The sequence below is a fragment of the Scyliorhinus canicula genome, chromosome 3, assembly GCF_902713615.1.
Source record: "Scyliorhinus canicula chromosome 3, sScyCan1.1, whole genome shotgun sequence".
NCBI classification, from domain to species: Eukaryota; Metazoa; Chordata; class Chondrichthyes; order Carcharhiniformes; family Scyliorhinidae; genus Scyliorhinus; species Scyliorhinus canicula.
In genome coordinates, this window is record NC_052148.1 from 275,604,554 (window position 1) to 275,615,436 (window position 10,883).

The 10,883-nt window shown below is 48.3% G+C and overlaps 1 protein-coding gene across 1 annotated transcript in view; it reads left to right on the top strand.

The window, feature by feature from the left end:
• The window catches only part of LOC119963677 (3-hydroxybutyrate dehydrogenase type 2-like), a 58,648-nt gene extending 52,706 nt beyond the window's left edge, over positions 1 to 5,942 (top strand). The window contains exon 8 of the mRNA XM_038792995.1: positions 3,423 to 5,942. Coding sequence (XP_038648923.1) covers positions 3,423 to 3,476 — 54 coding nt within the window. The 3' untranslated portion in view covers positions 3,477 to 5,942. The remainder of the gene's footprint in view (positions 1 to 3,422) is intronic.
• The last annotated feature ends 4,941 nt before the right edge of the window (positions 5,943 to 10,883 follow it).

Below are 10,883 nucleotides of genomic sequence, written 5' to 3' on the forward strand. Positions count from 1 at the left end.
TCTCTCCCGCTCCCGGGAACGAAGGTGCTGGAACCTGGGGGTAAGGTTTTATATCACCTCCTTCCCAGAGCAAGTTTTATACCGAGGCGATATCTCGTAATGTTACACAGAATCCAGACCAAGCGTAACATTGACATTGCACAGGCTTAAAGGGTGAAGTGGCAATTAGCCCTGGGGATAGAAACAGGCAAATACAGGGTGGGGGTGGGAACAGCTGGGAAACGGGGAGAGAGGGAATAGAAGCCAGAGAGGGGAAAAGGGAGGGGAGATGGTGATTGGGGGCAGGGATGATGGGCAGGGAGAAGGGTTTGGTTGAGGTGGGGGAGATGGTGATGGGGAGTGTGTAGGGGAGGGGAGATGGTGATTGGGGGCAGGGAGAAGGGTTTGGTTGAGGTGGGGGAGATGGTGATGGGGAGGGTGTAGGGGAGGGGAGATGGTGATGGGAGGGTGTAGGGGAGGGGTGATGGGGAGGGTGTAGGGGAGGGGAGATGGTGATGGGAGGGTGTAGGGGAGGGGTGATGGGGAGGGTGTAGGGGAGGGGAGATGGTGATTGGGGGCAGGGATGATGGGCAGGGAGACGGGTTTGGTTGAGGTGGGGGAGATGGTGATGGGAGGGTGTCGGGGAGGGGAGATGGTGATTGGGGAGGGTGTAGGGGAGGGGAGATGGTGATGGGGAGGGTGTAGGGGAGGGGAGATGGTGATGGGGAGGGTGTAGGGGAGGGGAGATGGTGATTGGGGGAGGGATGATGGGCAGGGAGAAGGGTTTGGTTGAGGTGGGGGAGATGGTGATGGGGAGGGTGTAGGGGAGGGGAGATGGTGATGGGAGGGTGTAGGGGAGGGGTGATGGGGAGGGTGTAGGGGAGGGGAGATGGTGATTGGGGGCAGGGATGATGGGCAGGGAGACGGGTTTGGTTGAGGTGGGGGAGATGGTGATGGGAGGGTGTCGGGGAGGGGAGATGGTGATTGGGGAGGGTGTAGGGGAGGGGAGATGGTGATGGGGAGGGTGTAGGGGAGGGGAGATGGTGATGGGGAGGGTGTAGGGGAGGGGAGATGGTGATTGGGGGAGGGATGATGGGCAGGGAGAAGGGTTTGGTTGAGGTGGGGGAGATGGTGATGGGGAGGGTGTAGGGGAGGGGAGATGGTGATTGGGGGAGGGATGATGGGCAGGGAGAAGGGTTTGGTTGAGGTGGGGGAGATGGTGATGGGGAGGGTGTAGGGGAGGGGAGATGGTGATTGGGGAGGGTGTAGGGGAGATGGTGATTGGGTAGGGTGTAGGGGAGGGGAGATGGTGATTGGGGGAGGGATGATGGGCAGGGAGAAGGGTTTGGTTGAGGTGGGGGAGATGGTGATGGGGAGGGTGTAGGGGAGGGGAGATGGTGATGGGGAGGGTGTAGGGGAGGGGAGATGGTGATGGGAGGGTGTAGGGGAGGGGAGATGGTGATTGGGGAGGGTGTAGGGGAGATGGTGATTGGGGAGGGTGTAGGGGAGGGGAGATGGTGATTGGGGGAGGGATGATGGGCAGGGAGAAGGGTTTGGTTGAGGTGGGGGAGATGGTGATGGGGAGGGTGTAGGGGAGGGGAGATGGTGATGGGGAGGGTGTAGGGGAGGGAAGATGGTGATGGGAGGGTGTAGGGGAGGGGAGATGGTGATTGGGGAGGGTGTAGGGGAGATGGTGATTGGGGAGGGTGTAGGGGAGGGGAGATGGTGATTGGGGGAGGGATGATGGGCAGGGAGAAGGGTTTGGTTGAGGTGGGGGAGATGGTGATGGGAGCGTGTAGGGGAGGGGAGATGGTGATTGGGGAGGGTGTAGGGGAGGGGAGATGGTGATGGGGAGGGTGTAGGGGAGGGGAGATAGTGATTGGGGAGGGTGTAGGGGAGGGGAGATGGTGATGGGGAGGGTGTAGGGGAGGGGAGATGGTGATTGGGGGCAGGGAGAAGGGTTTGGTTGAGGTGGGGGAGATGGTGATGGGAGGGTGTAGGGGAGGGGAGATGGTGATTGGGGGAGGGATGATGGGCAGGGAGAAGGGTTTGGTTGAGGTGGGGGAGATGGTGATGGGGAGGGTGTAGGGGAGAGGAGATGGTGATGGGGAGGGTGTAGGGGAGGGAAGATGGTGATTGGGAGGGTGTAGGGGAGGGGAGATGGTGATGGGGAGGGTGTAGGGGAGGGGAGATGGTGATTGGGGAGGGTGTAGGGGAGGGGAGATGGTGATTGGGGAGGGTGTAGGGGAGGGGAGATGGTGATTGGGGAGGGTGTAGGGGAGGGGAGATGGTGATTGGGGAGGGTGTAGGGGAGGGGAGATGGTGATTGGGGGCAGGGAGAAGGGTTTGGTTGAGGTGGGGGAGATGGTGATGGGGAGGGTGTAGGGGAGGGGAGATGGTGATGGGGAGGGTGTAGGGGAGGGGAGATGGTGATGGGGAGGGTGTAGGGGAGGGGAGATGGTGATGGGGAGGGTGTAGGGGAGGGGAGATGGTGATGGGGAGGGTGTAGGGGAGGGGAGATTGTGGTTGGGGAAAGTGATTGGTGCGGAGAACATGCTGTCAAAGGAGAGATGATGGTGTGGGGGGGCGGGGGGGGGGGCGGAGGAATAGGTCAATCATGGGCAGGGGATTTGATAAATTGTTGGCCCAGTCTTGGCAGCCCACCTGCTGCCCCTAAACTCACAGACAGTCCTGGATCATCCTCTCCTTGCCCCCTTTTATCTGATTGCTTTTCTGAGCTCCTGAAATAGGTACAAATGTAAAATCTGATGGAAACATTTAGTTTCATTAAAATACTTTACTGACATCCCTCCTGAGATCTTAAATGTCTCCTCCTTCTCCTGTCGCCGCCATTAAAACCAGATGTGAGCAAGGTGAGATTTTTACTCCTCACTGCCCTCTCCATACCTACCACTCTTGAGGGTTAATATTGTTCCCTGCCTTTTCTAGGCAGCTATGAAACTAACGATAATTAAAAACAGAAAATGCTGGAAACGCTCAGTCGATATGGCAGCATCTGTGGAGAGAGAAACAGTTATTGCTTCGAGGCCCGGTGGTTATTCAGAGCTTGGAGCCGTCCTGGGTTCTGATGAAGAGCCATCAGCCTCGAAAGGTTATCTCTGCTTCTCTCTCCACAGATACAGCCAGGCCGCCTGAGCTTTTCCTGAATTTTCTGTTCTTATCGCACAGACTCAACTCTTTCACAAACAGACATCATCCCTCCTGTGCCAGAAGCCCCTCTCCCTGAGGGTTTGACCTTCATGCCTAAGATAGGAGCAGGTGCTCATTCATGAGGTGGTCATATTAAAATTACTTTTTTCTGTTGACACACATCCTTTGGTTCTCTTTGCATTTATTTTGAGCGGTAATTTGGTGACTGTAAGCTAAATTTTAACATCAGTTCCAAATTACAAGGTGATTTTGATGTTTATTTTTATTTGCAGTCAACCTATGTGACTGGAAAAGAGTTTATCATCGATGGAGGATGGAGTTTGTAAATTTGATCCGGCGCAGACGATCCGAACAACACAAATCACCCCAATCAATGCATCCCAATCCTGCTGGATGGCAACATCACGGGAGGAAGTGTTCCTGTAATTCCGAATGGATGACTTGTCATTTTTCAGTTCTGTACATTTACAGACCAATTTATTTTTTCAACGTGACTTCCAGACAGCCCACCAGGACTACAGTTTAACATATCGTCTAACTACTCGCTAAATGTTTATATGCTGAATGGACTTTCCAATAATTCTGCGCCATTGAAACACCAGCCAATCACTCTTCCAAATGGTCCCACGCCCCTGCCCTCTCCCCTAAAACCTGCAAATTCTCCCAATTTGGAGAGTTATTCAATTTCCTTTTGAATTTGCTTCCACCTTTTCAAACAGCACATTTTGCTGACAACTGGCTGCTTTATATTTTTCCTCATGCTGCATCCCTCCTGTTTCCTTAACCAGCCACATTCACTGTTTGTCCTCTGATTATTGACCCTTATTTACTTCATGACTTTGAACACTTCCGACAAATTTTCCTTTTCTCTGTTCTGAGAACAGGAACCCCAATTTCTCAAGTTTTTCCTGAAATCATTCACCCCCCCCTCACCCTACCCAACCTGCTAAATTTCCTTTCATCCCCTGCTTAAGGTTTTGACATCCTTTCTCAGACTGGCCTCCAGGATTGAGCTAAATACACCATTCCTATCTCTAACCGAGATGTGTGTATCTATGTATTTACATTGTCTATTTATCATCTGCCCTGTTTTTCATCTATGGAACGATCTGTCTGGACTGTACACAGGACAATACTTTTCACTGTACCTCAGTACACTTGACAATAAATCAAATCCAAATCCAAAGAAAGACCTGCATTTATACAGTGCCTTTCGTGACCACTGGACATCCCACAGCTCTTTATAGCCAATAGTGCAGTCCCTGTTGTGATGCAGGAAAATAGCTGCAAACGTTTGCACAGCAAGCTCCCACAAAGCGCAATGTGGTAATGAGCAGAGAATCTTTCTGTGACTTTGATTGGCCAGGACACTAGGGAGAAACTCCCCCTTCTCCTCTTTGAAACGGTGCCGGAAGATCTTGTACATCCACCCAGGGGGACAGGTTGTGCCTCAGTTTAACATCTCACCTGAAAGATGGCACCTCCCACAGCACAGGGCTCCTGCGGTACTGCACTAAAGTCTCAGATTTGTTTTCTGTGCCAAGTGCTGGGCTGGGTCTTGAACCCACGACCTTCAGGTGCAACAACGCTCATTTACTCTGCCATGATTCCTATTCACCGGACAAGTCGCTGAAAATCACTCTCATCTAATTGAATATTTTCACATTTGATTTTTTCAGGTCCTTTTCCACAACTACACGAAATCTAACAATATATTGCGGCAACTTCCCCAGATCCCCTCCGGTTCAAATGCCCCATTTTCCCCACTTCATTCCCCAGGTGCGGTTTTGTTTCCTCCCTAGTTGGACTGGGAAGATAAAGTTCTCTTGTACACATCTCCAAAATTGCACCCCTCCTTTTCCCTTTACACTGTTATTTTCCCAATCTATATCAGGATAATTGAAGTTCCTCAATCTCATAACTCTCAGCTTTTCACATCTTTCTGCAATTTAATCCTCGATCACTGTCTCACCAGTGGGTCGTCTACAGTCTGCATCCAGCGATCTAATAATTCTGCTGTTCTTCCTTCATTCTAAGCAAATCAATTCTGGCCGGGATTTTCCAAGACTGTGAATTCCCGCTGAAACAGATCTTTGCCTGGTCAGTCAAATTATCCATCCCACTGGTGACGATCCGAACCCTGGCCGGGACCTCAAAATCCTGGCCCCTGTCTTTGACTTTTGAAGTGCATCATTACTTTCTAGTGCTGTAACAGTATCTTTGAACAAAGACCCCTTCTTCTCCCCTCATCTTTTCTGCATACACTGTTGCCAAGGTTATTCAGCACCCATTCCTCCTCGTGTTTGAGTCTGGTCCCTGGCTGCCTTTACCCCATGTCTGATTCCTCCTACTCTATATTCTATTGTTGTTTGCCTCCCCCACTCCCTGTGCATGTCTCCTCTCTAATACTTCAGCCTGGCGCCCCTCTCCCCGTCTATTTAGTGTAAATCTCCATCATATCCAGCAGACATTGATGTGCTCCTGTTATGGTGCAACCTGTTCCCATTGCTGCAGACTGGTTCCAATCGCCAGAATCTGACATCCTCACTCTCTGCCATCTCTCCAGTCCTGCCTGTCGTAACTCGCTGTCATCACAATCACTAATTGGGTAACCTTTTCTTTCCCTACCGGTCATTGGTTGCAACATGAACCACGATTTCTGGATGTTCACTTTCCTCCTCCCCTTGCCAGGTTTGCAAAATTTGATTGGTTAATGATTTCCTTAGAATTACGCTTGTAACTTCACCAAGAGCAAATGTTGCAGGATGCAAATAAAATTCAGTGCTCAGATACATCCGTTTCCAATTCTGTGTAAAATATTGAAAAATACCGTGGGAATATGTCAACTAGCAGGAGACATTTGGCAGAGTGGGGGCACTTTATTCTGAAGGAGAAATGGCCAAGAGGAGAACTGACAAGTCTTTAAAAGTATGTGTCGTCTTTGAGAAAGTTGGATAATTTGGATAAGTGTGAGGTTATTCTCTTTGGAAGGCAGATTACTACCTGAATGGTTGTAAATTGGGAGAGGGGAGTGTGCAGCGGGACCTGGGTGTCCTTGTGCACCATTTGCTGAAGGTAAGCATGCAGGTGCAGCAGGCGGTAAAGAAGGCCTTCATTGCGAGAGGATTCGAGTATAGAAGCAGGGATGTGTTGCTGCAATTATACAGGGCCTTGGTGAGGCCACACCTGGTGTATTGTGAGCAGTTTTGGTCTCCTTCTCTGAGGTAGGATGTTCTTGCTCTCGAGGAAGTGCAGTGAAGGTTTACCAGACTGATTCCAGGGATGGCGGGACTGTCATATGTGGGGAGATTGACGAGGTTGCGATTGTTCTCGCTGGAGTTCAGAAGAATGAGGGAGGATCTCATAGAGACTTATAACATTCTAACGGGGCTAGACAGGGTAGATGCAGGGAAGATGTTACCAATGATGGGTGTGTCCAGAACCAGGGGTCACAGTCTGAGGATTCAGGGTAAACCATTTCGGACAGAGATAAGGAGACATTTCTTCACACAAAGAGTGGTGAGCCTGTGGAATTCATTACCACAGGAAGTAGTTGATGTTAAAACATTGAATATATTCAAGAGGCGGCTGGATATAGCACTTGGGAAGAATGGATCAAAGGCTATGGGGAGAAAGCAGGATTAGGCTATTGAGTTGGATGATCAGCCATGATCGTGATGAATGGCAGAGCAGGCTCGAAGGGCAGAATGGCCTCCTCCTGCTCCTATCTTCGATGTATCGATGTATCTATGTATGTAAGTGGATGTGTGTAAACTGACTCTGCTCGTGCACCAATCAAGAACAAGAGGGAATACATACAAAACAGCTGTTAGTACGTTTAAGTTCCCGCCTTCTCATTTACAATTTTTTTTCATTATTCATTTTGTGGGAATAATTCTTTCAGGTCAGTTTGCATTTTCTCTGGAAGATAACTCAATAATTTATCCCATTTTTTAAGAACATCCTCGTTATCCAATTTAATTTTGATTAAATTGATTCTGTCTCCACCTCCCGCTGCCTCAGGAAGGCAGACAGCATTATCAGAGACCCCTCCCACCCAGGCATTGCCTTCTTCCAGACCCTTCCATCAGGCAGAAGGTACAGAAGTCTGAAGACTCGCACATCCAGACATAGGAACAGCTTCTTCCCCACAGCTACAAGACTCCTCAACGACTCCCCCTCGGACTGATCTGTTCCCTGTAAGAACACTATTCACGATGCCCTATGCTGCTCTTGCTCATGTATTTGCTTTGTTTGCTTTGTTTGGCCCCTTGTTCAGAGAATTTACAGTGCAGAAGGAGGCCATTCAGCCCATCGAGTCTGCACTGGCTCTTGGAAAGAGCACCCTACCCAAACCCACACCTCCACCCCATCCCCATAACCCAGTAACCCCACCCAACACTAAGGGCAATTTTGGACACTAAGGGCAATTTAGCATGGCCAATCCACCTAACCTGCACATCTTTGGACTGTGGGAGGAAACCGGAGCACCCGGAGGAAACCCACGTACACACGGGGAGGATGTGCAGACTCCGCACAGACAGTGACCCAAGCCGGAATCGAACCTGGGACCCTGGAGCTGTGAAGCAATTGTGCTAACCACTATGCTACCGTGCTGTACTGTGACTAATCACTGTTTTGTTGATGTACTATTTGTCAATGTTCCCTGTTGATTATTCTTGTGTCTACTATGTACGTACTGTGTATGATCCTCGGCCGCAGAAAAATACTTTTCACAGTACAGTACATGTGACAAATCAAATCAAATCAAAATTTAAGGAATGTCAAATTCAGAGTCATCTGGATTTGGTTCTTCACTTTGAGTTAGAATCAAGAAAACCTCCTCCTTTTGCTCTCAGTCCCTTTCAAAGTACCTTTTAAGCATATTCACATGACACACTCGGTGAGTCTTCCTTCTATCTGATGTTCTTACCACATAATTCACCTCACTTAATTTCTTTTCAATCTGATAAGGTCCACAAAACCTAGCTTTTAAAGGCTCACCTACCACTGGTAACAACACTAAAACTTTATCTCCACTGGCAAAACTACAAACTTTTGCTTTCTTGTCCGCTACCCGTTTCATCACATGCTGTGCAACTTTTAAATATTGTCTAGCCAATTCACCTGCTCTATTTAATCGTTCCCCAAAATTTGACACGTAATCCGATAATGTAATTTCAGACTGCACACTCACCAATTTCTCCTTAATCAATTTAAGTGGTTCTTTTACCTCATGACCAAAAATTATTTCAAAAGGACTTAATTTGGTTGACTCATTAGGTGCATCCCTAATTGCAAATAATATGAATATTTCTGTGGGTAGTCCATATCTAGTAAAAAATTTAAGTAACTCCTCCACAATCGTTTTAGCTTTAATATTCCGTACTGGAATGGCCTCTGGAAACCTAGTAGACACATCCATTATAGTCAAGATATTGATTCACACTTTTTATTTTAGGAAGCGGTCCTACACAATCAATTAAGACCCTTGTAAAAGGTTCCTCAAATGCAGGAATGGGTATTAAGGGCATGGGTTTTATCACTGCTTGAGGTTTCCCTATCACTTAACATGTGTGACATGATCGACAAAATGTAACTACATCTTTATGTAGTCCAGGCCAATAAAAATGTTTGTATTTTAGCTTGAGTTTTGCCTTACTCCCAAATGCCCTCATGTGCTACTTGCAACACCTCCTTTCTATACCCTACCGGCAATACTACTTGATGAACTTCTGCCCACTTTTCATCCGCCTGCATGTGTAAATGTCTCCATTTCCGCATTAATATCCAATAGCCGCTTGAAGGTCCCTAATGTTTCCGACTCAACTACTTCCACAGGCTGTGCATTCCATGCCCCCACTACTCTCTGGGTAAAGAACCTACCTCTGACATCCCCCTATATCTTCCACCATTCACCTTAAATTTATGTCCCCTTGTAATGGTTTGTTCCACCCGGGGAAAAAGTCTCTGTCTACTCTATCTATTCCCCTGATCATCTTATAAACCTTTATCAAGTCGCCCCTCATCCTTCTCCGTTCTAATGAGAAAAGGCCCAGCACCCTCAACCTTTCCTCGTAAGACCTACTCTCCATTCCAGGCAACATCCTGGTAAATCTCCTTTGCACCTTTTCCAAAGCTTCCACATCCTTCCTAAAATGAGGTGACCAGAACTGCACACAGTACTCCAAATGTGGCCTTGCCAAGGTTTTGTACAGCTGCATCATCACCTCACGGCTCTTAAATTCAATCCCTCTGCTAATGAACGCTAAAAAATGGCCTTCTTCACAGCTCTATCCACTTGAGTGGCAACTTTCAAAGATCTATGAACATAGACCCCAAGATCTCTCTGCTCCTCCACATTGCCAAGAACCCTACCGTTAACCCTGTATTCCGCATTCACATTTGTCCTTCCAAAATGGACAACCTCACACTTTTCAGGGTTAAACTCCAGCTTCCACCTCTCAGCCCAGCTCTGCATCCTATCTATGTCTCTTTGCAGCCGACAACAGCCCTCCTCAGTATCCATAACTCAACCAATCTTCGTATTTACTGCAAATTTACTGACCCACCCTTCAACCTCCTCATCCAAGTCATTAATGAAAATCACAAACAGCAGAGGACCCAGAACCGATCCCTGCGGTACGCCACTGGTAACTGGGCTCCAGGCTGAATATTTGCCATCCACCACCACTCTGACTTCTATCGGTTAGCCAGTTCGTTATCCAACTGGCCAAATTTCCCACTATCCCATGCCTCCTTACTTTCGGCATAAGCCTGTCATGGGGAACCTTATCAAATGCCTTACTAAAATCCATGTACACTACATCCACTGTTTACCTTCATCCACGTGCTTGGTCACCTCCTCAAAGAATTCAATAAGACTTGTAAGGCAAGACCTACCCTTCACAAATCCGTGCTGACTATCCCTAATCAAGCAGTGTCTTTCCAGATGCTCAGAAATCCTATCCCTCAGTACCCTTTCCATTACTTTGCCTACCACCGAAGTAAAACTAACTGGCCTGTAATTCTCTGTTTAGCACAGGGCTAAATCTAAATCACTGGCTTTGAAAGCAGACCCAGCAGCACGGTTCGATTCCCGTAACAGCCTCCCCGAACAGGTGCCGGAATGTGGCGACTAGGGGCTTTTCACAGTAACTTCATTTGAAGCCTACTTGTGACAATAAGCGATTTTCATTTCATTTCATTTCCTTTTTTGAACAGGGGCACGACATTCGCCACTCTCCAATCCTCTGGTACCACCCCTGTTGACAGCGAGGACGAAAAGATCATTGCCAACGGCTCTGCAATTTCATCTCTTGCTTCCCATAGAATCCTTGGATATATTCCGTCAGGCCCGGAGGACTTGTCTATCTTCAAGTTTTTCAAAATGCCCAATACATCTTCCTTCCTAACAAGTATCTCCTCGAGCTTACCAGTCTGTTTCACACTGTCCTCTCCAACAATATGACCCCTCTCATTCGTAAATAGTGAAGAAAAGTACTCGTTCAAGACCTCTCCTATCTCTTCTGACTCAATACACAATCTCCCGATACTGTCCTTGATCGGACCTACCCTCGCTCTAGTCATTCTCATATTTCTCACATATGTGTAAAAGGCCTTGTGGGGTTTCCTTGATTCTACCTGCCAAAGATTTTTCATGCCCTCTCGTAGCTCTCCTAATCCCTTTCTTCAGTTCCCTCCTAGCTATCTTGTATCCCTCCAGAGCCCTG